Here is a 26,940-nt window from a genome sequence, read left to right as displayed (position 1 = left end):
GGGCCAACCCCAACCTGACACTTGGTCTCCTCCTCCTTAAACAGTCCTCTGGCACTCTGAGCTCCAGCCCTCTGTGTTCCCTTCAGGTGAATCACCGTCAGATTCCTGCAAGTTCAGGAAATGCTCTTCCCCAGTCTACAAATCTCACCTACTCTCAGATGTGAGTCACTTACATTAGCAAGAGAGCAAGTTACTCGAGCTGCTCGGAGCAGGACAATCTCAAAGGACACCCTCGAGGGGCCCAGGGGAGAACCCACTTTCTCCGACGTGGGAGAAAAATGCTTATTTCTCATGCTGTGCGAGAAAATCCACTTCTCTGTCAACCATAGTTTCAAAGCTTATTCTTAATTAGAGTTGAGGAGCCTGTTTCAACTTGAAGACACCGTATCAGGTGAATGGACACCCAGACACCGCAATGAAAGGTAAATAAAAAAAAATTTTTTTTTAATTTTCTTAAAAGCTGTGGCTGATAGGACACATCACTAGACTGTAATTATCCTTCTGCTTAAACCTGAGGTCTGAAGAAAATGTAGAAATGAGAATACTAACTGCATAAGATAATTTAAGTCTTCCCTCTCTGGGAGGCACCACGTTCCAAAACAGGGGCCATATGTTCTTCATAAAGCTTCACTGTTTCCAACTGGGGCGGGTGGAAAATGTAAATTATGCATTGTGCCTCCAAACATGGAAACGATGACTTGGAAATCACTTAAGTTTAAGTTAAATTTTTTTTATCACATTTACTGTATTCAATGAGTAAAATTCATAGTGTCTTGTAATTGTTTCCCAAGACCCATAATATACATTTGTTTCATTCACATTTTTTTTAAAAAGGAGAAACCAAAAGAAAAAAGATGATTTTCTGTCCAAATTGCTTCATTTTGATAAAAACATCTCAATCTTTTCATCGTGCCACAACGAACAGGGCGATCCTCATTCCAATTCCTTCAGAGATCATGTTAAAACACGTCCGGAAAGGCACTGAGAAAACCGCCCGGCTACCGACAAAGGGCTCCAACATCTTAGTCTGGCCTCACATTCAAACTGTAAGGTAGCTTTTGCTTCACTGAGAAAAACAAAAAACAAGCATGGAGATTTGAACTTGCTGAATTTATGACAAAGACATGAAAAGATAGGTGAGCTGCAAGTAGGGTGACTTTTGACTCACTATGTTAACATTTACCTACTAAGGAACTCAGTATTACTAAAACTGTATGGGGCAGGGAGGGCCAGGCACTGATCATACTGTATATCATTATTATCTCTGCCATTCTGAAGTTAACAAAAATCTTTCCTTCTTGAAATTAGGAATCAAGGAGCTTCTCTTAGTCCTTCAGCAATACCCTTTGCTAAGACTATCATTTCCAACACCTACTTGAAGAGTGTTTTGGGTATACGTGGGTGAAGGCAGAGTGGCTGGAGGGATAGCTGGATTCCTGAATACCATATTTAAGGATGTAGGTCAGGGGTGGAGGAGAGGGGAGTAATTAGCAGAAAATCATAACTTTCATGAAGAAGCTAGGGGGAAATTTCCTAACCAGAGACAGTGTGCTGTGAGGAATTACTGCACTCAGGGAAGGGAGTGGGTGAAGGGAGACCAAATGAGAATTGATGTTTTTCTTTAGGTTACCAGTGTGCATGCCCCCTTTTTTCTGTGCGTGCCTGCTCTTCTTCCTTCCTTGATATCCCAGGGTTTTGCTTCCTTCAAGAACAAAAAATATTTCATACTTTGCCCTTGTACTCAGAAAATGCCACAGAAATTTAACATAGAGGAGACAAGAAGAGTCATTTGCTTTTTGTATGCCTCTAAATAGGAAAACACATAAAACTCCCCTCAAAGGCTGTCCTAGTGAGGGCAAGACAGAGTGAAGCAAAATCTAGGTAAAATCACATGGGAGTAGTCTACAGTCTCTGGGACAGATGCTCTCTGCACAGGCAAGGGACAGTAGTTTGATTTAGGGCAGAAAATCCAGGACCCGCTGCAAAATGTGAAGGGTTTGAAGACTGTGCCAAAGTTATCAGAGTGAGCTGGGCAAGCCTCTTCTCCAAGAGCTCAATAACATCCGTCACAGTAAAATGTGGGGATCAGATCAGATGGTCATTAGAGGGCCCTTGCACCTCTCCAATCCCACAGTGCCACTATATATATATAGCCACTATATATATATATATACACACACACACACACACACACACACACACAAACAAACACACATAAACATTAATTGGTTTTCTTTCTGTGTTATTACAGAAAAACAAATATATATTTAATTTAAATACTAATAGTTGAATATCAGAATTATTTTTCTTCTATTACATGTTCCTAAACAGAGACACAACTACAATTTTAATGGGTCTCCATTCCATTCTGTTTAGGGTAGATTAAGTTATAGGTAAGTATGCTGAGGTACTAGAATTGGTTACCAAGAACCAAGACATGGCTCAAACAAAGGAATACTTGGAGGGGAAACTAGGAGGAGCCAAACATGATAAGGAGAACTTATCCTTTCCAATTCTGTCCCAGCCAACTACATAATGCTAATCAAATCCCAACCTCTTTAGGTTCCAGATTCTCTCTCTCCCAAGATGGAGATGAATACAGTTTGTTCCCACTTCCTCAGGTAGAAAGATGTGCACTAATACACACACCAGGGTCACTTGCAGTTCTTGTAGTTGTGACCATCAAAAGAGAGGGGAGAGCAGAGGCAACCATTCTTGTGATTAAAAAGTAGATGAGATGGGGGGAGGGGTTGAGGGAGGAAAGGGAAAACAAACAATAACAATAAAGGTTTTTTTTAAAGATTTTATTTACTTATTTGACAGACAGAGATCACAAGTAGGCAGAGAGGCAGGCAGAGAGAGAGGAAGGGAAGCAGGCTCCCTGATGAGCAGAGAACCTGATGCAGGGCTCTCTCCCAAGACCCTGGGACCATGACCTGAGCCAAAGGTAGAGGCTTAACCCACTGAGCAACACAGGCGCCAGGAGAAGGCAGAGGCTTTAACCCACTGAGCCACCCAGATGCCCCAACAATAAAGTTTTAACAACAGAACCAATTGAGGGTTGATGGAGGGAGGTGGGTGGGGGGAGGGGCTAGATGGGAGATGGGCATAAAGGAGGGCACTTGTTATGATGAGCACTGGGGGTTGTATGTAAGTGATAAATCACTGAATTCCACTCCTGAAACCAATATTGCACTATGTGTTAACTAGAATTTAAATAAAAATTTTAAAAAAAATTATTTTCCAACTAAAGAAAATAAAAACATTTTTTAAAAAATGTAGTTGAGGTGAACCACCTGGAAAACATCAGGGTGAAAAAGAAACAAGACTCAAAACATTCTGCTTCAGGGGCACCTGGGTGGCTCAGTGGGTTAAAGCCTCTGCCTTCAGCTTGGGTCATGATCTCAGGGTCCTGGGATGGAGCCCCAAGTTGGGCTCTCTGCTCAGCAGGGAGCCTTCCTCCTCCTCTCTCTTTCTGCCTGCCTCTCTGCCTACTTGTGATCTCTGTCTGCCAAATAAATAAATAAAATATAAAAAAAAAAAAAAAATTCTGCTTCAGACCAAAAGTCAAAGCCAAACTCCTTCCTGACCTGGTTACAATTTATTTTTCTCTTTAAGTAGGCTCCACATTGGGCATGGAGTTCAGCAGAGGGCCCAAACTCCTGACCCTGAAATCAAGACCTGAGCTGAGACCAAGAGTCAGATACTTAACTAACTGAACCACCCAGGTGCCCCAACCTGGTGACAATTCATTTTTGTTTTGTTTTGTTTTGTTTTGCTTTTGTTTATTTTTTTTAAGTTTTTTTTTTTTTAAGATTTTATCTATTTATTTGAGAGACAGAGAGAGAGCATTAGAGGGGAGAGGTCAGAGGGAGAAGCAGACTCCCTGCTGAGAAGTAGCCTGATGTGGGACTCAATCCCAGGGGGACTCCAGGATCATGACCTGAGCCCAAGGCAGATGCTTAACCAACTGAGCCATCCAGGCACCCCTCTGGTGAAAATTTGTAAATACTCTTCCTCCTGATGTGGCAAAAATGGGCAAAATAGAGTTTGTTCTCCATCTTGTACCTAAGTAGCATATTTCATCTTTTATTAACATTCTTATTAACCGAAGATGAAAAAATTTACACTAAAATGCATTCGAAGAAGAGCACTGTTTCACTTGTTAAAAGACATCACATTAAGTCATTTGAATCAATGACTCTTTAATAATGCAATTTCTGAAAACAATTTCTATCATTTTGGAAAGAGAAGGTAACTCCTTAAATGACTTTCTCTAATGTATTAGATAAAACTCATGACACTGCCCTTCTAGCCTTAATACTAAAACAACAATCACAGGGCACCTGAGTGGCTCAGTTGGTTGCGCCACTGCCTTCGGCTTGGGTCGTGATCCCGGAGTCCTCGGAACGAGTCCCACATTGGGCTCCCAGCACTGCAGGGAATCTGCTTCTCCCGCTGACCTCTCTCCTCTCATCTCTCTCTCACTCTCTCAAATAAATAAATGAAATCTTTAAAAAAATTTCATAACACACGTCGATAGCTTAATATATGCCCAAGAGCACTGTGGATTTTAATCCGTATTTTAAATGAAGAAAAAGCTTCACACATCTATAAGATGTATACTGCCATTACCTCCATTTTACAGCTGAGCAAACTGGAGTTGAAAAGGTACCCAAGTAAGCAGCAGAGCTGCGCCCCTGAATCATGTCTATCATTAGGCAGCCAGCCATACTGTGCAAGTTCGGAGCCTGCGCTGTTGGCTATTAGTGACTTCTTTTTGATGCATAGTTTGTAAGCAAAATTATATAGACTTGTGATTTACTTCCTGTACTACTTGACTGTAGGAACTAAATGACTGTCTTGGGTACGTGATAGCCCCCACTATGGAGCTACTTTACTTCCTAGTTTTTCCAAAAGAGGCATCACATTATAATCAGCACGTAAACTCCCAATTTGTGTAGAAGAAGCAACAACGGGGCAGTTAAGAACACAACGCTGACTGACTTGTGTTCAAATCCAGACTCTTGTCTCTCACTAGATGTGTTAATCTAGGCTCTCACACTCAGCTGTCTGATGAAGGAACCTCTCTAAGATTCAGTTTATTTGAAAAATGGTGGGTGGGGGGATGGGGAGAGGAAGATACTGCTCTTACAAATACCCAGGAAGCACTGAAATAGTTCTGACTATAAACCAAGCACCAATAAAACAATCTATAAGGATCAATGAGGTAATATTGTGGTAATACCCCATTCAATCATCCAATCAATCCAATGATGAATGTTTTACATTAGAGAAAACTCAGGCATAGGTAATCCGCCCAAGTAAATGAAAGATCTCCAACTTGAATCCAATGTCTTTTACTAAATTAAAATGTATCTAAATAATTCAGAACCATCCCATCTGCAAAATAGTATTAGCCAGCATTTGCCAAACCCTCACTCTTACTAATATTGTTGTTGTGCCTCACAAGATAGAAACACAAACACAGACTTCTTCTCTGTTAGCAGAGGAGCATTAGCCAATAGCCTGAACATAATCTCAGGTCAGAGATACTGGCATTCAGCCACCAGAGCAACTCTCCAGAGGACAGGACAGTAGGGTCAAACTCTGCAGAAGCCAGTATGAGAGGGCAGCTGAAATGAAATCATGGAAGGTCCCTGCACTAAAGATGCTTCTGATCTAGTTGAAGAAAAGTGGTAACAGAGACCACTTGGGCTGTCAGCACTCAGCAGCGTGGCTTCAGGCAGGGAGATGGCAGAAGAGGGGCAAGAAAGGAACACATGGACATGAGCTGCCTCAATACTGCAGGCACCAGAGGGCCTGCCACACTCCATTAGGGATGGACGACCTCCCTGCTCAAACCTCTTCCTCCTTCTACCTACCAGACACAAAGGTTATAAAGGAAACTGAAAAGAAATTATCAGTGGCCTTCTCAAACCGATTTAGATAGACTGGCTAAAAGAAAAATTGAAATAACTACAAAATTATTTGTTTACTGGTTTACTGGATGCTCTTACTAAGATAGTCCTTCACATCATGACTAGGTCCCATGTGGCTACTCAGGGCCCAGAGCAACATATAAGACTTAACTTATCAGAGCTACAATTATTTTTTAGTTGTTCCAACCAAACATTTTAAAGGTCTACACAGCCGAAATTCAAACAAGATACTCTTGCATTGTGTTGAAGTGCCTATGTAGTACTCACACCATATGCAGCAAAATGAATGAATAAAAGACCAGTGGATGCCGTCAAAACCTAACTACTATATGCAGGCAGATCACTGTTGAAGAGATATTTCCATTGTATGTATTCAACCCCAATATTCCCCTTTCCTTGAAACATTCTATGCAGTAATATATTCTAAGAACTGAAATTTCTCAAGTGGTAGGCATATTAGGTTGAACTATATGAAAATGCCATTTTGACCTATAAAAATAATATGTCCATGTGGTTCAACCTAATACATCAGCAATAAGGAAGAAGAAATTTTGGAGCTCTTTGAAGAGCATTCATCCCAAATTAAATACACTGCAATTCAATTCTGAAATCCTATAAACCATCCCACAGCTTGTCTTACAAACTCATCAATTTCAGTTAAAAAGGAAAATACTAAGGGAAAATTGGTAAAAATAAGGAAAAGGTTTGGAGCAGGAATCCCATAACAAGGCTCTGGGTCCCCCTAAGGCATGAACAGAAACCCCAAGGAGAGGTCTGACATAGCCCCACCATGAATGAAGTTAGATGTCACAAACTGTAACCCACAGACAAATTTTATGTGGTCTGCCCAGTGGGTTAACAAAATTAATCCATAATTTAAAATTCATGTAATTTTATATAAAAATCCATTTTTCTTATAAATCAGATAGTCTGGTAGCAACTGACCCGCATACTTATGTAACAATAATCCAGAGCCTAAGAGTGGGGCAGCACCCCACAGATCATGCAGTCCCCAGCCCTGCTGATTACCTCCCCCGACGCTCCAGCTATTAGCTGTGTTTTATCAGCCTAACGATACTGTTAATGATTTCGCCTTAGACTTGGCTCGCTTTTTCTCACTGACATGACCTATGGGGCTATATTTAAATTTGTAACTCTCCATTCTAGTCTTTTTTCTTAGTGAGCTATTCAGAAACATCAAAGGAGTGTTTGACCAGCCTTCCTCCTGGTCTCTGGCCATGTCTTTCATGAGATCAGCTGCCAGTTCCTATTCTCTCAGCCCTCCCTGGATTGTACTCTTTTCCTTCAGATGGTAAAAGAAGATACACATAAAGATAAAAATGGCAGAAATCCACTAAGATCAGATTAAGTCATAGGAGGCCACATTCCATGAGAGCCTAACATTAAAGCGAATGTCTCCTGAGCCTCACACTATGTTGTCAAGTACTATGCTGGAGATAGTAGGATTCAGAGATGTCCAGGCATTCAGGCAAACAGGAAAAATGCAAAGTAGCTAGAGACTTGAACAGCCAGGCTAAAAACCATAAACAGCTAGAAAACCTAGGGACTGAGGAGTGCTGACACAGTACAGGGGGAAACATGGAAGTCTTTGAGAAGAGGTGGCAGATCAGTGAGGCTCAAAAGCCTCCCAGTGGACAAGGGAGAGACAGACAGGGAAGGTCTGGTGCAGGAGTGTGGGAGCTGCCAAGTGGGCAGGTAGACAAGATCATCAGGTCAGCAGGGTACCAAGAGGGTGGCTTGAGAGGTATTCTGTACAGGACAGAAAGCTTGTGAAGGTTATAATGAAAGGAAATATGACAGGCAGAGGAAAGAGAAAACATAGGTGACAAATATTATAATAGTACAAACAGATTACTTATTTCTCCTAGTTGAGCAACTTACCATCTTTATACATCAAACCAGAATTATTTTGATTCAAATATTCCCACTAGTTTGAGAATCACTGTTCTAAAAATAAGGTAATTAATGCCAGTGAGGTTGACAGTAGGAATTGCTTTAAAGAAAATGTTCTCTGTGTGTATGCATGTGTGCATATGTGTGTGTTTGCAAACACACATATGTGAAATTAATTATATGTGATGCCAGATCCTTTTATTACATATATATGGGGAGTGGGCAATTTATTTCTTCTTTTTATAAGAGGACAAAATAAGAAACAATGAGGGTTTGATGAAAAAATTTAAAATATCCACTAGCACTGAAGACCTCATTAAGAAGTTTTCAGATTGCTAATAAAGGTAAGGGAGGAATCTGAAAGAGGACTTGTCTCTTAGGAATCAGTCTTTTCTATTAATTTAATTTGTCTGATTAAACTGTGATCTGAAGAATTAGGGTAGCTAACCTGACAGCCATTCTACTGATAGGTATTCTCTTGAGAATATTTACCCTTATCCATAGCTAGAAAACCATAATGATAACCCTACTGGAAAGGTGAAGATCACCTCCACCACCATCACCAGGAAGAATAACGTTAATTAACTCTTAAGTTTAATGCTTAAGCCATGGAATGACTTTTCTGAAATAAGGAATAGCATCTCATTAAGCTTGTGGAAAACACTCTTCCTTTCTTCAGGATGGTAGCCAAACTAAACTCTTTATCTGGGATCGTAAATTCCGAGAATTTTTTTTTTAAGGAACCAGAAGTTCCTTGAAATATATCTGTCTCCACATACTCATCTGAAACCACTACTCTGGTTATTGAAACTACAGCCTGTAACCTCTCTAACCAGCCTCTTCTATATCAATAATGCAGAATCCAACTTTGCCAAAACAGAAAGTAAAAATGTACACTTCAACTCCGTAAACTGTAAAATTTAACCATATGACTAATAAAAATTGTACTACTGAGCAGAAAAAAACCTATTTGCCCTGCATTACACCCTTATATTATTGTAGTGCTTACAATATAAAATTGACTTTATATATATTATCACATGACATCTCAAAGTACCTTTGGGAGCTAGGCCAGGCATTCACTGCTTTCCTCGTTTCAGAGATGTGTAAGTTCAAACTCTGAGAGGTAAAATGTTTTGTCTAGGATCACAGACTTAAATACGGAGTCAAAAACTCAATACGGGGATAAGGTTAGGAAGAAGAATTAGACTCAAGCCTTGACTTCATGGAGTTTACTACCCACTTTACATCACTCCCAAATAAATACTTGTAAAACAAGTGGTCAGGTCAAAAATATGCTAAATCTCAATGTGAACCAAAATACACATAATTTTAAGCTATAGATGTCAAGCGCAACTCTGGCAAGAGAACTTTAGAGCAGGACCTGAACAACCTGAATGAACAACTGTGTACTTTGCATTCCAACACCTTTGGGATGGGACTCCAAGCAGGCATTAATGAAGTGCCCAATGATGACAGTCACCTCATTTTATTACAAAAACAAGTAAATTGTATCCAGTGAGATAACTTGTTTCTTTACCAAGGCCTCCAGCAAAGCTGTTAACAGTGCTGGAAAACCCTCACTCCCTCCCTCTCTCTCAGATTTAAATTGGGAAAGCTTCTTGGGTTAGAGGCAATTCCAAAGGCAAGAGAAGCTGTACCTTTCATCAGAAACGTCCTATTAGATGTTTTTTATGAGTACTTCAGGAAACTGCAGCACTATTACCATTATGAGCTACTAGCTTAGCTAGAAAACGTAGTAGGAAAGTTTTCTTTTCTGTAAGATCTGAAATTCTCACAGTTTTGGATATGAGCCTTTGAAGAACAAACTGGAAGGTGGAAGACAAATAGAGGAGACAGATGACGCCACCAAATAATCACTCCACAAAACGATGAATAGCTGCGACCAGGGAGCGGGCACTTACTAGCATTCCCCTTTCATATCTTGGTTGGAAGGGCAATAAGGAGATCCGGCACAGCCAGAGAAAACGAAGGCCCGGCTGTGTCCTAGAAGGGACAGCTGCTGGCTCTTCCTGCTGCGGCAGGTTCCCCCCAGTTAGGTGCAAGGGGCTCGCCAAGCATGCTGAGGTGGAACACAGCAAATCTGAAGAAGGCGGCTATGTGCACAAGGCTAGCAATTCAGCCCTCCTGGATGCAGACCCTTCCCCCAATGCTCCCGTCACCCTTAAAGGGGGACAGCAGAGGGCTGGATGGACATCCAGTCCGAGTCTCGAGTCTCTATTCTACCACTTATAACCTGTCCTTCCCTGGGACCCAGAATCTCATTCTCCCACCAACAAAAGCAGTTTAAGAAGTAGTAAGGTTTTTGCTTAAAGACCCCAGCCCAGGCCTCAGCACAGTGAAAAGATCAACTGTGACAATAATTCTCAGGTGTGAGCTAAGTAAGTTCTCCCACCACTATTTTTCTAGGTTGCTAGGAGGTAAAAGGAAAATCATTTGGAGAGAATGCTAAGCTACGGTCCCTAAAGCAAGAAAATTCAAGACTCAATAGGGAGGGGAACAGAGGAAAAAGAAGAAAAATATATTTATAATTTAAACAGAACATTTGATGATCCATATAGTTCAAATATAGCCACATAAGATTAAATGATAAATGGACCAAAGGTTACAAAATCAGGTATATGCAGGATCAAACAGGTACTGCTCCCAAAGTGAGGCGGCCCAGGTGTGTCAACAGAGAATGCTGCGGAGAGGTACAAGGGAGTGCACTTCCCATCGGGAAGAGGCAGCAAATACCGCTAGAATGCTCATGTTCACTGTTTGCAGATCTCATTTTTCAGGAGATGATCCAAATCCGGGTTCTAATGTGAAATTTCCTGATATTTTCAACATTGCTCAGGTCGAACAAAACGAGATCTCCAGTTTAGAGGACTGGCAGTCCCTGCACCAGCTGGACTGGGGAAAACAAACCTCCCCCTCCCCCACCCCAACTCCTACCCTCCAAGAGTAAGCTCCATAAAATCATTCCTCACTTTTATTCCCAGGCAGTCTAACAGAACTGCAGCTTCAGTTTTAATCAGATCTGAGCTGAATGCTGACTCTACCCATTTCCTGCCATGTGAGTCAGGGCAAGGTAATTACGTGTCTGAAACTCGGATCTTCCCACCTGGGGGAGAAAAGGGAATAAAGCACCTGGGTCACTGAACCACTCTGAAGACTGTAGGAAAATTAGCAACTAGTCCAAGGTCTAAGATAAAGGAGACACTTGGAAGGCCTTGGTCCTTTCCCACTACCCGCATTTAAAAAGCCAGCATACAACCAACAACAGCAAAACAGTCAAAGGAGGGTATCAATGGGTGGCAGGAAAAAAAAGAAGAAAGGGAAAGAAAAGAAAAACAAAACAAAACAGGTCTCTAAGCCTCGATACCATCTAACCTCAGGAATGGCTGTGAGGCTTGGGCCTACCACAGACATCACATTCCTGAGTGCTTTCATCAGCTCTCAGCAGGGCACCCCCCCCCCCCGCCCCGCCCCGCCCCGCAAGGCCATAGGTGGCCCAACAGGATTCCCACCCATGAACGAGGTCTGGGAACCAAGCCATTACTGCCGCTGCAGCCATCCTCACTGGGACACCCTGCAGGAGCTGGGACATGCACGGGGCACGGCTGCTCTGGAGTCAACCAACCACACGGGGAGCCCTGAAGCTGGAAAACACACAGCTGTCAGAGGAGGCTCGGAGACAACTGCAAGGAAGGGCAAGCTAGGAGAGCTGAGAGATCCGTCAAAGGGCTCCTAATAGGGTGGCTAAGACCACAAACCACATGACACTACCAGGGTGAACAAGGTGGCGAGAACTCGGCTCCCCTTGTGGCCAACCTACCATTCCCCAAATGCTACTCGTTGTGTCCCTATGAGACGTAACAGGAATGAAGAAGACAGCCCCTACCCTGTGCAGCTCTGCCAGCTGCCTCATAAACATCCTCACTTTAACCTTGCATACGAGGGACGTAACATCACACTCATGCTACACATGAGGAAATAGAGGGTCAGAAACCTAGTAGCTAAGAAGGCTGAGCTTGAAAGCTAGCACTCCAGCACACTGCTGCCATACTCAACTAGGAGTAAGGACAAGGGCAAGGAAATATTTTAAATGCCAGGCATTCAGTGGGAAGCATAACAGAATCTTCCACTGGTCGTATGCCTGTCACTCTACCTTCCACCCTTTTCTCTCCTTCCCATCACAGGCACACTTTCTTTGAAATTGTGCCCTCACTTCCTCACCTCACAAACATTACTCTACCCTCTGTCAACAGGCCTCTGCCTCTGCCCTACGCCACCCCCCCAAACCGACAAACACGCACAGTACAACACGTGCAGTCCTGGCAAAGATGAACAGTGACCTCTTTGTTAACTGAATCCTATTTAATGGCACTTTGCTCTCCTGTATTACTTGAATTCCCTGCAGGATAAAATGAAACCTAGCTTCTCATTTCTTGAACTTTCTTCTTGATTCACATGACATTACTTTCCTCTAATAACTGGCCAGCTCTCTGACCCTCCTTCAGGCACTTCCCCTTCCCTAAGAATTCTCTTTGAAAGTATCAACATCAGCTCTGTCCCATTCTCACTCTACTGGATAGGTTCCTCCTGGGTAATCTCATTCCATTCCCACCGCTTATTCTACAATGGGTACTCTGTTGACCTTAAATGTGTATCACCACCCAGAAGCACTCCTCTGAGCTCCAGACCTGTACCTTCAATCAATTAGCAGATATCACATGAATACATGAGCATCCTCAAATCAAAAATTCCAAAACTGAATTCTATTGAACCTTTATGCAATTCTCCTCTCATTTTGGCCCTAACACCTCAAACACCTGGGAGGCCAACACCCCCTCCCCTCCCTATTCAGCAACATCGGGCTCCAGTTTCCTATCTCTCTATCATTCGATACCATCATCATCCACAGATTACTGCACCTTCTTTGGCCACATTCAGCCTTTCCACATGCTTCTTTCCCATTGGACCTACAGCAAACCTGCCACAATTACCAGCATCACCGCAGCCACAGAACCTCCCTGACTCCCATTTCCCCTTATCAGGATACATCTTTTTTCTGGGTCCTCCTTAAGGGCTTTCTGTGGTCTCTTGCTGCTGCTTGTGGTTCACCCACTGCTCCTCTTCCAGCTGGGTAAACTATATTGGAATTCTTATTATTTAGTAAGGTGTACATGAAGCCAAGAGGGGGTGGGGAGGAAAAACGTGTAACTTGGGAAGAGAGAAATGTAAAAATCAAGATGTGTTTGTCAGGTAAACTTCAGGAAATGTTTCCATGAGAAGCTTGATTGGGGGGGGGGGGGTTTACTGAACCCAAGGATCATTATTATGAAGATTAGAAAACTAAGTGAAAGAAAGAAAGGAAGGAAGAAAGGAAACTAAGTGCTTCAATCATCCTTCCTGGTAAATGTTGATAAGTAAAAACAAAGCAGAGTTTCACCTTCTTATCTTGATTTTAAAAATCCTGCAACATTTGCACCCAAAAAGGAAAGATTCTTAAGAGACCTTATCGTCTATGCTCTTTGACCACCCCTACGTACTACACACTGTAGCAACTAGACATGGTACCTAAATTATCAAAGACAGGATTTGGGTAGGGAGGGGAATCACTAAAAATTTGGTAGCCATTATTTTCCATCTACTACTAATCTAGCACCTAAAAGTCATGTGATACTAGGGAACAGAAAAGAAGGGCAAAGTAACAGAAAAAGACAATTAAAAAAAATTTTTAATTAAAAAAAAAGAAAGAAAGAAAGAAACAAGTGCCTCTCTATTTGCTGCCAAATTCTTCAATATACTTCTGCCTGCAAAGTGCTCTTTCCCTGTTGACTCAGCCAATGTAACTGCTTACTCCAGCCAGAAATCTGTGTTGTACTTGAAGGAGATGAGGTTACTTGGGGTCTCTTTGCAGCTGTATAGTATATGAGCAACATCAGGAAAGAGATGAGCAATAGTGTGACTTCCCCTACAGCAAGTCACTCATTCCATAGAACTATCTGACTTTAGCAGCATCCTTACCAACACAGTTCTCAAGATTTCTTTTTTTAACAACACTTCAGAGAAGCCAGAAAACAGAATAGACAGGGCTGTTTGAAGGAGAAGTAGGGGAAATGTTCTAAAGCATTCAATGTTACAGGCATGTATGATCTCAGTTAATCTTTATATATATAAGTGTGTGGAATCTGAAGCATGGAAAAGTTCAGGAATTTAGCCAAACGTACATGCCCATCACTCAAACCCAATTAAATCATTCACTCCTAATCATACTTTGAGACTGAATGGAACACAGTTATCACAGAGAAACACAAGGACTTAACAAGACAAACATTCAAACAATATTAAATTGTTAAGGGAAATCTATGTTTGAGGAAAACACAGAAGCCGGCTCACCTAAATTAGAGTCCTGACTGGGATTTTCTAGGTTCTTCAGGGCAATTCCAGAAAGGTCAGGTGACTTGACAGAGATCACACAGCTGGTTAGTGTAAACCCAGAACTAGAACCCCAGAGATTATAAGAATAGGATACTAAAAGTATGTGAGCTTATAAAACACTCTTATTGTCAGTGCTAGATTTTAAAAAAAAAAAAAAAAAAAGGCATTTTTTAAAATAATTTCCAATTGCATATAAGTTCCATCACAGACGCATGCTCAGGCTAGGGGAAAAATGGAATTCAGTAGAAGCAGGGATGTGACGATATAAGTTAACACATCCTGAGCACATTCTTAGACCCAGGTTCTGATAACTGTCTTGTGGACTATTTCACATAATCCTTATCCCAATCTTGAAATATGATGATTATGATTCTCATTTCAGAGAAGAGTCACAGAGTCACAGAGACATTAGTAACTTTCCCACAGCCATACACTGGCATTCAGACAGACAGCTTACACAGAAATGGTCCTTGCTCCATGTCAGGCTGGAAAAGGACACAGAAGTATGCAACTCTCCTGTGGCACAGCTGTTTGTATCCAAAGAGCATGCCTTTTCTGAACTGTGAAAGCACATACACGGATTTTTAGAGAAAAGATAGGGGTGTCTGGGTGGCTCAGTTGGTTGGGTATATGACTCTTGATTTCAACTCAGGTCATGGTCGCATCCCACCCTGGGCTCAGAGGGGAGTCTGTCTGAGAATCTCTCTCCTCCTCTCCCTCTACCCACTCCTGGCCCAGCTCTCTAAAATAAATAAAGCTTAGGAAGGAAGAGAGGGAGGGAGGAAGAGAGGAAGGGAGGCAGGAAGGAGGGAAATAAGAGTGTAAGGTAGGGAGGGAGGGAGCAAGGGGAGAAGAAAGGAAGGGAGGGAAGAAGGGAGAGAGGGAGGGAGGGAGGGAGAAAGAGAGGAAGGAAGAAAGGAGGCCAGCTGGCAGGCAGGCAGGGAGAGCGATTAAATTACTGTGTTCATATTCCTTCCAAATCCACTCTCACCCCCCCATCCCGCTTTTTTTTGCCCAGGACTCAAGCCAATAATAACCTATGCCGAACCCTGCCCTCAGTCATCCTCAAGTGTTTCCTGACACGTATTTTTGCTTCCAGTCCATCACAACTAAAGAATGGGGCTCAACCTGACACTTGCAAAACTACCAGGTAAGCCATAGGGAGAAAAAACGCATAGAAAAATCTTCCTTGATCAATAACTGTTATTTATACTGTATGAAAATTTGGGGTTTTATTGGCCACCAAACCAATTAGCAAAATACATCAGCATTTAGCCTGGTCTTTCATTAAATATAAAACAGGGTAGGACAGCATCACCGAGAGCAATTTAACTTGCTATTACATAATTCTAAGCTTTGTTCCATCTACAGACGTCTCAAAAAGGGACAAGAAAGATTAACATTTGCGGAAGATTTTTATACCCAAACTAAAGTACCTACTACTTTCCAGGTATAATAATGTAAAAACTAAGGTTCACTGAGGTTTTCCAGGAGGCCAAAGACCACATCTTCCTCCTCTCCTGGGGAACTATTTCAACAATGACCACACAAGGGCAGCTGTGCCATGCTGTCTAGTGACACCCTGTAATTTGCACGACCCGTGTGTTTCATTCCTACCAGGCAGGTAGAGCAGTGACATATTGTTGATAATTTCGCATTTTGTGCCAAAGAGGGACACACCCCAATGAGCAATAATGTAGCTACACCGAAAGCAAAAGGACCAAGATTCTTCACCACTCTATCATTCCTACCATGACTGCAATTGAGACAAATTGTAGTTAATGACATAAGTTACAGAGTGAACATCTACTAAGTACTAGAGACTGTGCTGGAAATAATGTTTGCAGAGAATTTAACTCTTGGGAGATCTGGCAAAATGGCTACAGTTTGTTCTCTTTTACAAAGCTATGAAGTGACTAAACCAGCACGGTCAAATTGGACTTTCTTCTACATCCCACCGCCTCAACACCTGTACAATACTTCTCTCATACATGTGCTGCCACCAAATGTTAATTTACTGTAGAACTAGAGTTCTATATCATTGCCTTTGTTGATATAATTTAAAAGGAGTTGGTGGAGGAAGAGCAGGAGAGAAATCTGCACCCTCAACTGTTACTCTTTATCAAGCTCTGAGCTAAATAATCCAGGTAATAATAATGTCCTAGTAAACAAGGAGTGTGTGAGAAAATAGCCTTTACACTGTAAAAACACCTTCTAATTTTTCTTAATTGGATCACCAAGCTACCTGTCATTAAAAACCTTCCCTAACTATGCCAAGTTTTTTTATTGACAGTGAAGACAACATGATAAAATCGGCCTGGGTGAAGAGAGCCACATACTTTTAATGGCCATTGTTCCTGAGCAGAATTCTGTGCACAGAAAGACTTCTGAGCACACCAACTAGCTCTGGAAAAACTGGGGGCAATGATACAGAAGAGAAGAAATAAAAGGCGTGACTGGCAAAGAAGAAAATAACATAGACTTGCTTCTTTAAAAAATCAATTAGAGAAAATTCTCTATATGAAGTTTGGAGCCTTCCAGAGCAACTCATAGACAACAAACCAAAATTTCCCTCTCTTCTACCATATTATTTCATAAAATAACCCATAACAAGTTTAACCACTAATTTGCTTAAGCTGCAATATAAACGTGGAATTTGTGAATGAAGAAACAACCAAGCCAAGGCTTATCCTACTGAATTAGAAAGTCCTGTATCCCAATATGTTAGTCCTATACATAAACTAAGGAAGCAAATACTAGGAGGTGACATAATCAACAGGCTGAACATCAGACTTGCAAAGCCACAGTAACCACAGTGGAACAAGGTCACTCGCGCTTAATATTTACAAGTTAGGAGACAGAGTATTTGTTAAGTACTATTTTTGACATTCTGATTTAAGACTCCATCTATAATAATAATCATAAATGATCAATAAATCATCATTGAGTAAGAGTGCTTCTTCATACAATTAAAACTTTAAAAAGGAATGACATACTGAGCAGACACACTAGCCATAACAAACGCTGGGAAGTGTGGATCTTTCCACCCCACCGTGGCTATGCACTGCCGTGAGGCAACACTGGGCTTAAAATAGTCCAAGTTGGTGGACTATAGCTACAGTTGGTGAACCGTTCTATTCATACTTACAATGGCTTTGAAAACCATTTGTTAATTGCCGTTAAGCACAGCCATCGTATCAGGATAGATGTGGCTGCCCCTTTCCAGTCTGTGTCCCTTGGCTGGACCACTGATCCTGATTAAAACTGACTTGTCCTCTCTCGATTTCCCACAGGGTTCTATCCTGGGTTAGAAGAAAGTGTCTGTTAATAGTTTAATTTAGGAAATTAATTCAAGCACTTTTTCAACCCAGGTAAAACTGCACATCTTGAAAAGCTTCTCATAACAGGATGTTGATGGGGATCTTGTGGCGCAGAAGCAGCCAAGAGTCCAACATTTCATTAAGTTAAAATAGGCTTGAATGATACTGTTCAAGACAATATTTGAAACTGGCAACAGTAATGTAGATGGCAGCTGAATCAGGCATTTTAAACTTATAAAGCTCAATAATACTATGGGTCTCATCGTAACAGGCTGGTCCAGGTATAAATTACTAGCCTGTGTAAGGATATTTCTGCCAGGAAAACCAGTTTTTAAAAACACTTGTAGCGGCGAATAAAAGGAAAAGAATTAGAAAGAGTACAAGGTTATTTGGGAAGAGTCTACCCTTAAATTTTAGGCAGCAATTTAAAAACCTGCTTTTGAATTATAATCATCAAACTATCGCCCCTGTTTCGTTTCTTCAAAGAAGGTAACCAAAATAGATACTACACTGCCTGTTATATAAGGAAATGAAACAAAATTAGTGTTGTTACCTCTAAAATAATATCGTTCCAAAACATAACTGTCATTATCATAAACACGATTAATTAGTGACAAGTAAAATTTCAGTAATGACCTTCTTCCTAAACTTACACCCAAAAAAGTTCATTCGAAAATTGAGTTAGTCCAGGTTTAAAAGAAAAAAAAAAAAAAACTGATAACAAAATATAACAGGATGGACACAAGATTTATTGGGGGATATGCTTGCAAGAGATTGCAGGCAGAAAAGCAAGTCCAGCCCCTGTGCAGGAAAAAGGAGCAAGGAGGTCAAGTAGGAAGGTTCACACTACAGTGCAATATGAAGGAAGTTTTCACCAGCCTGAGGAGTCTTCTGGCCAAAGTCATTTGTCAAAAGAAACTCTTCTGTCCCAGGAAAAGTCTTGTCTTAGTATCTTTCCTGTGTTCAGTTACTGACTTAGAGCAGCTCTTGGGAAGCATCCATGAGCAAGAAAATGGTGGCCGACTCAGCCCTGAGCTAGAGCTGCCTGTGGATTTTGCTCTCCTCAGCAGGAGATGCACAAGACCCATTTTCATGGTTGCCACATAAATAAGAGGCTCACACACCATGTTCCTGATTATGTGATAGAGTGGTATGGCATGGGCCTTTAACAATATGAACTAAAAACTCAAAAAAAAAAAAAAAAAAAAGTAAAAGGTTTAAAATTCTTATCTAAGTTCAATAGATATAATGTAGGCATGTAAACAAAAATAGGTATGAGCCGGGCGCCTGGGTGGCTCAGTGGGTTAAGCCACTGCCTTCGGCTCAGGACATGATCTCGGGGTCCTGGGATCCAGTCCCGCATCAGGCTATCTGCTCAGCAGGGGCCTGCTTCCTCCTCTCTCTCTCTCTGCCTGCCTCTCTGCCTACTCGTGATCTCTGTCAAATAAATAAATAAAATCTTTAAAAAAAAAAAAATAGGTATGAGCCTAGAACGGTTTTTGACAAATTGCTCTCCATGATAATAATCTTATATGTTAACAACTATTTTCTTGTGTTTCTATTCCTGACAATGGTCCCCACTAAAGGCTCTTACATTCTATAAGCAAGCCATGGGCAAAAACTTCAAATCATCCAGTAGTTCTACTTTCTCAATCGCTGATGATTAAGCAGCTTAAAACCAAGAACAGCCAGTGCTAGCCCTTTTATTTTCATTACAGGAAAATCCAATTTTCTGCCCCCAGATTTCTTTGATTCTATTTGTAATGATATCAAACACTAAATTAAAAATCAGGATAATTGGCACTGGAATATTAATCTTCATTTTCAAAAGACTGGCATGAAGAACCAGAAATAGAACATTTTACACTCAAGGGACCTCAGCATGTATGTGTCTGGGGAAATAGAATGAGAGGACTGGGGAGAGAGGCCACCAACACTGGGGCCACTCAAAACAGTAAAAATGCACTACAGTAACTATTTAAATTGCTAAGACGTTTTTTAATTTGCCCAAAACAGCGATAGCCTGTAAGGGAGGCTAGTAGTCTGCACAGCACACATGAGAAGCTCTGACATCCCATCTCCCCACTTCTCTTACAGATAATGAGCTGCACAGCCAAGGGAGTCACGCTTCAAGTAACATGAGTGATGGACTCGGAAAGAACACCACTTTTAACAAGTTTGACACGATCGTCTTGCCTGTGCTTTACCTCATTATATTTGTGGCAAGCATCCTGCTGAACGGTCTAGCAGTGTGGATCTTCTTCCACATTAGGAATAAAACCAGCTTCATATTTTATCTCAAGAACATAGTGGTTGCTGACCTCATCATGACGCTGACATTTCCATTTCGAATAGTGCATGACGCAGGATTCGGACCTTGGTACTTCAAGTTTATCCTCTGCCGATACACTTCAGTTTTGTTTTACGCGAACATGTATACATCCATCGTATTTCTTGGGCTCATAAGCATCGATCGCTATCTGAAGGTGGTCAAGCCGTTTGGGGACTCTCGCATGTACAGCATAACTTTCACAAAGGTTTTATCTATTTGTGTTTGGGTGGTTATGGCTATTCTGTCCTTGCCTAACATCATTCTAACAAATGGCCAACTAACCAAGGAAAACATTCACGACTGCATGAAACTCAAAAGTCCCCTGGGAGTCAAATGGCACGAAGCCGTCATTTACGTCAACAGCTGCCTGTTCGTGGCTGTGCTGGTGATCCTGATCGGATGTTACATAGCCATATCCAGGTACATCCATAAATCCAGCAGGCAATTTATAAGCCAGTCAAGCCGAAAGCGGAAGCATAACCAGAGCATACGGGTGGTGGTGGCGGTGTTCTTTACCTGCTTTCTACCGTATCACTTGTGTAGAATTCCTTTTACTTTCAGCCACTTAGACAGACATTTAGATGAATCTGCACACCAAATTCTGTATTACTGCAAAGAAATGACACTTTTCTTGTCTGCATGCAATGTGTGCCTGGATCCAATAATTTACTTTTTCATGTGTAGGTCATTTTCAAGAAGGCTATTCAAGAAATCAAATATCAGAACCAGGAGCGAAAGCATCAGGTCACTGCAAAGTGTCAGAAGATCGGAAGTCCGCATATATTATGATTATACAGACGTGTAGGAGTTACAAAGGCCATGAGGCCTCCTTACTGGTTGAAGTCCGAGTGTACAGAATGTAAATAAAGGTTTCTTTTGATTATCCTCGTGTCAGCCTATCAAAATACGGATAAAAGAGAACAAAAATGGTATGAAAGTTGGGGATGATGTGGAACTAGGAGAAACATAAAGGCGTGCCCAAAAAGCAAGCTAAGCTAGAGGTGGTGTGTAGCCGAGGGGCAGGCTGATGACTAGGGTGTCAGGAGCAGACCACAGAGGCGGAGCGTGGCAAGGCAATGTCAGTGCACTGCAGCCAACTGCCAGGAAATGCTGCTTTGAAGCCACATCAGAGAGAAGGGAAAGTGGAGAGAAAATAACTGTGTAGCTATAAGGTTTAAGATTTGGGCTCATGTATTTCTGATATTACTAGGTACATATTAATTACTAGGCCTTCTGTCATTCCATCTGTGAATATGTACAACCTGTAGCCATCATCCCTTCACTGTATTTACCAATGTCTAAGACCATTAGAAAAGATTTGTGGTGTGGGTAAGAGGTAGGAGGGAGAAGATTCAACTGTATGTTTTGAGCAATGTGTTACAAAGACTGAATTCAATTAACTGATTTTAAAACTTCACGCTATTTCAGAGAGAAAAAAATGTGACTCTAAGGACAAATGTATCTTGGATAAAATACTACATTTGCCATTATTATCTTGTTATGCTGTTAAATCCTCATTAGGCAAGGGTAGAGAACATGGAGGCTTGGTTAATAATCAAATACATGTGGCTTATAGAAAACTCAATAGTCTTTATTTTAGAAAAACTGGGGTGCCTGCGTGGCTCATTTGGTTAAGCATCTGACTGCTGATCTCAGCTCAGGTCTTGATCTCAGCATTGTGAGTTCAAGTCCGATGTGGGACTCCACACTGGGCATAGTGCTTATATAAAGAAAAGAAAAGGGAAGGGGAGGGGAGGAGGAGGGAAGGGAAAGGAAAGGAAAGGAAAGAAGAGACTATTAGCAAAATAGTCTTTCCTTTAAGCTATTATCTGCCTTTAATAGTGTTCTCATTAGCTGAAAAATATTACCTTAAGTTGAAGGTAAGAGTGCCTCAGATTAAGTCAAAAAAGGACAAGAGTAATGTTTTAAATCTTAGAAGATTTACTTCTCCTTCAAGATAAATCCTTAAGCCTTCATTCTTCTCAAAGTCATCAGATGCTTGCGTACTAGGTGCCTGATTTGTTCCTCACATTGCTGGGCAAGCATTAAAGAAGAACTGAAAGTATCTTTGCCAATTGGCTAACAAAAAGAGGACAATGTGGTTACCAGAGACAACACACACACATACATAACACAGTGCCATACTTTATTAAACCCTTGTAAACTATCTGCACAATTTCAAAAGTTAAAGTGAACAGATATAAGGGCATGAGAATAACTTAGCCCAACAATGACTACCATCATATAGTACACAACAGAATTTGGGTCCTCCTAAGTTCCTAGGAGGTGAGGAGGGATGGTAGCAAAGTGGTTAAAAGAATGATCAGAGGATCTCTACCAGGATTCCCATCTGCTCATTAAGATTCCAATCCCATAAATTCCAGGGGCACTCTGGTACATGAATTAATACACACCTCATTTGGTCACTTACATTGCCAACCCCCATGGAGTGCCCCAGCTGGGTTAAGATTAATTATGCTTTAAAAAAGAAAAACAAAGATTAACTATGTTTTAGATCAGCTAATGTGAACAGGCACTTTGGAGGGCCAATTCCTTCCTCCATTCTCCCCATAATGCCCAAAATGAGTTACAGCTACACTATATAAAAAGAAGGAGCAATGATGTGGCTGAGAAAATATTCTCAGAATAATATGTCTTATCCTCTCCATCCCCTATTTCTCTCTACTACGTCACAGCTCCCAGTCAAAAATCTCAAACTGATACTACCCACTTCACTGTGTAGCTATAAGCTGTTAAATGCGTGGTTATCACAGAACCTGACAAAAAACTAAGAACGTACAATCTTCAATAGCATCAAATGGTTCCACTTAGCACTCTGGGATTAACAAACACTTCCCCACCCCAGACCTCATTTTACCCTCTAATTCATACTTCAATTCTAAAAGGACTTTATTTTCAATCCTATTTTAATATTTACTATTTCTAAAATTAGACTGCTGTATAGTTAGTGGGAACATATAATGTGATGGTGGTTTTATTCCCTAAATGATATTAGTACATCAACGGGACATCTTAACACACTGGATTAGGGAAATATATTGGAAAAGGGCATTATCCCGATTTTTTAAAAAGTCATGTTACAAAAACCATCAAAATTATAGTGTTTATATTTTACACAAATCCCCACACTGGAGTCACAAAAACTACTTCTTCAGGACAACCAAGAATGAATCACCTACATTAGTAAGATAAACATCGTTAGGAATAAAACAAAATATTGTACTAGTATCAGAAGTTAATACAAAATACTACATTAATATTGAAGAAAAACTAGAATCTATTTGGCTATTTTTAAAAATCAATAATCTGGGGGTGCATAGTAGCTCAGTTGGTTGAGTGTCTGACTCGAGATTTCAGCTCAGGTCATGATCTCATGGGTGGTGAGACTGAGCCCTATGTTGGGTTCCATGCTCAACGGGGAGTTTTGGGGTTCTCTCTCTCTCTCTGCCCCTTCCTCAACTGCATGTGCCCTCTCTTCTCTCATTTTCTCTCTCTTGCTCATAATTAAAACTTTTAAAAAATATATTGACAATCTGGAAATTTGAAATCTAAAATTTCTTACATAAACTCTCTGGATTATATTCAGTATTTCAGTATCCTACCATACAGCTATAAATAACAAGGTTATTCTTCCTTTTAAGCAGATGATAAACATTCAAAAGATTTTTGAAAACAAGTTTTTCTGTTTTTACTAAAACTTAAATTCAAAGAAACTGATCTTGTAGAAAATCTTTTGGTGTGTGTATTACTACTCTTTTTTATTCATTATACCATTTACACCACTCTATTCTCGTTTCCCCAGTATACCAGTATTTTGTTTTTCAACTAAAGCATCAAAGTAACAGTCACTATGAAAATCCATAAATTTATATTAAATAGCTAACACAAAATTGTGTTTGTGTCTGTGCACACACACATGTGCTAAAAAGTACATAGCCTAAACAGAAAGAAATTTATGTTCACTATGAGGAAATATGATCTACTAGGAAAAAAATAAATGTGATATATTACAGAAGGAAAAAAAGAAAACAAAGACAAAGTAAGGTTTGGGATCACTTAAAATTTTATAAAACCTGGTTTTTCCCCAGACTAACCACCATTAAGACAACAGCTAGCAAATTAATAAATACTTACTAGGGACATACTATGTTTAAAAAAAAAAAAAAATGTGTGCAAGAAGATATTTAAAATAATGTTTCAGGGCATGCAGGTGGCTCACTCTTTAAGTGTCTCCCTTTGACTCAAGTCATGGTCCCAGGGTCCTGGGATCGAGCCCCACGTCAGATTCCCTGCTCAGTGGGAAGCCTGATTCTCCCTCTCTCCCACTCCCTTTGCTTGTGTTTCCTCTCTCACTCTGTCTCTCTCTGTCAAACTAATAAATAAAATCTTTAAAAATAAATAAATAAAATAACATTTTAATTGAAAAGATGTTCAACATCACTCATCATCAGGGAAATGCAAGTAAAAACTACATGAAATCACCTCACACATGTCAGAATGGCAAAAAAATCAAAACTGAAAGAAACAACAAGTATTGGTAAGGATGTGGAGAAAAAAGAACCCTCTTGCACTGTTGGTGGGAATACAAACTGGTGCAAACACTGTGGGAAACAGTATACAGGTTCCTTAAAAAATTAAAAATAGAACCACCCTATGATCTAGGAATTGCACTACTGAGTATTTACCCGAAGAATGCAAAAAACTAATACAAAGGGATACGTGCACCCCTATGTTTTTTGGCATTGCTTACCATAGCCAAACTATGGGAGCAGTCCAAATGTCCATTAACAGATGGATAAAGAAGATATGGTATATATACAGGATGAAATATTAATCAGGCACTAAATAGAATGAAATCTTGCCATTTGCAAAAAACATGGATTGAGATAGTTTAATGCCAAGTGAAATAAGTCAGAGAAAGACAAACACCATATGATCTCACTCATATATGGAACTAAAGAAACAAAAAAAATGAAAGAAGGGTTTAAAAAAAAAAAAACAGAGGGAGAGACAGAGATATAAACGAAAAAACAGACTTAACTCTAGAGATCAGAGGGCTACCAGAGGGAAGGTGGGGGCAGGGAGTGGGGAGGGTGCAAATTGAGAAGAAAATAAGGAAGGGGGATTAAAGAGTGCACTTTATCATGACAAAAAGTAAAATGATATTTCAATATCTGAAGTCAATTCTAAAAGCAAATATTTGTTAGGATAAATATTTTCAAATTTCAAATTTCAGCGTAGTACAAGAATTTGGTAGATACAGAATTACTTAACATACCCCCTAACCCTCTATCACCATCTAGTGGCAAAGTTCATGAAACAGCTGAAGAAAACTCATGCCCTGTATACAGCATGTACAGGGCTTCCCCTTCCCTACAGCCATCTTCAGTGCTATACATACACACACACACACACACACACACACACACACACACACACGGGAAAACAAAGACAGTCCTGGAGCTGCCTAGAAAAATGTACAATGGAAATGTCTGAAAAGAGTTAATTACCTACAAGAATTTATCTTACAGAAGTAAAAAGGACAAAAGCTAAATAGGCCAAAATACATGAGATTTTATGGGAAAACATTACAAATATTATCTATTCTTTCCTAATTTTCATGCAGCAAAATTTTCAGTCAAACATAATTTACCTGTGGTTTCAAAAGTACGAAAACTTGTATTAGAGTTCAAGAGGAAAAAAAGTCAGTGTTAAAATTTTTAATTTATTAAGAAACTCTGGGTATTAAAATGCCAACTGGTGTTCCAAATGTTAAGTTTCTCTTATAAATCATGATGAGATAAGAATCATATAAAATGACAAAATTGGTATAACAAAGCTGTTAAAGCACATACCTTTTTTTTTTGTTCTCATTTGAAAACTCCAGATATGGGCTTAAATTGGAAATTCCTTTATTTCAAACAGTTTCACAGGCAAACATTCTTAATACAAGTAAAGTGGCCAACTTCTCTTAATAATGTTGGAGAATACCCAGTGGTTACAGTCTGGCCAATATCTGCAGCCTCTCTCAGAAACAAGCCTAACTTGTCTGATCAAATCAGCCTAACTTGTGAGCAAAGGTCCAAAATAGTCACCAGATTTCCCAGAACTTCCAACTCTATGTCTTGGTTTAGATATTATAAACAAGAATTTCCAACAACACTCTGGACTTATCTATATACATATGCAGACAAACATACTACACGTGTAACTAGAGCTAACAGACTTGGCATAATGTGACTCAGCCCCTTAAGCTGTGATGGTATTATTTCAAGATCACATTCACTGCTTAAGATCGTTATCACTAGCCTAAACCAAAATATCTTCAATAACATTGAAAGCACCTGTCAATTACCAACCATACCTCTAAGGGTTTTTCAAAAAGCCTAAACCATATGTGTCTTCACATTTTTACATGTTGTTTTACGCAGCCAGAGAAATACCACCATTAAACACAATGGAAGAATGAATAAATATAAGAAAATGTGTATCAGGCTGAACATTTACATTATATAAATATGAAATATCTAGATCAAAACTTCTAAACCTCAAAAAAAAAAAAAAAAAAAACTTCTAAACCTCATCAAACCTAATGTATTCCTTTTGCAAATACAACTCAACATATTTTTAGTACACAGATATAGAAGCCATAGATAATATATCTATGTACACATACAATTGCAAACACACACACACACACACAAACAGACCTCACACTGCATGGTAGCGTGGGACCATAAAAATAACTGTGCAAAACTGAAACTGTCCAAAGCAATTTTAACAATCAACAGAAAAATTATGATTGATTTATAATATTTTTAAAAATGTGTCTAAACATTAAAAATGTTCTTATTGATGGTTTTAAATATATAGGAAATGATAATACTAGTAAATTTAAAACACTGGAAATATTGAGAATTAAAGTGTTTTATTTCATTGTTAAAAAAAAAAAAACTTTAAG

At 40.1% G+C, this 26,940-nt stretch overlaps 2 protein-coding genes across 18 annotated transcripts in view; one reads left to right on the top strand and one right to left on the bottom strand.

Moving 5' to 3' along the window:
- MED12L (mediator complex subunit 12L) overlaps positions 1-26,940 on the bottom strand; it is a 322,213-nt gene that overhangs the window by 107,460 nt on the left and 187,813 nt on the right. The window lies entirely within an intron of this gene.
- On the top strand, positions 108-20,841 carry GPR87 (G protein-coupled receptor 87). Of its 3 annotated transcripts, none has more exons than XM_082709644.1 (4): positions 147-422; positions 15,325-15,456; positions 19,724-20,163; positions 20,643-20,841. In XM_082709644.1, exons 2-4 carry the CDS (start codon positions 15,423-15,425, stop codon positions 20,745-20,747), a joined length of 579 nt encoding a protein of 192 aa, XP_082565770.1. In that variant the 5' UTR covers positions 147-422; positions 15,325-15,422; the 3' UTR covers positions 20,748-20,841. The 3 variants fall into 3 exon arrangements, with proteins under 3 accessions (XP_082565768.1, XP_082565770.1, XP_082565769.1); XM_082709643.1 differs by having other exon boundaries at positions 19,724-20,378; XM_082709642.1 differs by having other exon boundaries at positions 108-422; positions 19,724-20,841.

Source organism: Mustela nivalis (assembly GCF_964662115.1).
Source record: "Mustela nivalis genome assembly, chromosome: 1".
NCBI lineage: Eukaryota > Metazoa > Chordata > Mammalia > Carnivora > Mustelidae > Mustela > Mustela nivalis.
The sequence above is the reverse complement of the archived record's forward strand: the minus strand, read 5'-3'. Positions and strand labels throughout refer to the sequence as shown.

Excerpts from the sequence above, each read along its gene's own strand:
- GPR87 (XM_082709642.1), top strand. The coding sequence starts at position 15,423 with ATGGGGCTCAACCTGACACTTGCAAAACTACCAG. Across the intron at positions 15,457-19,723 it reads GACACTTGCAAAACTACCAG|ATAATGAGCTGCACAGCCAA; the intron begins GTAAGCCATAGG and ends CTTCTCTTACAG.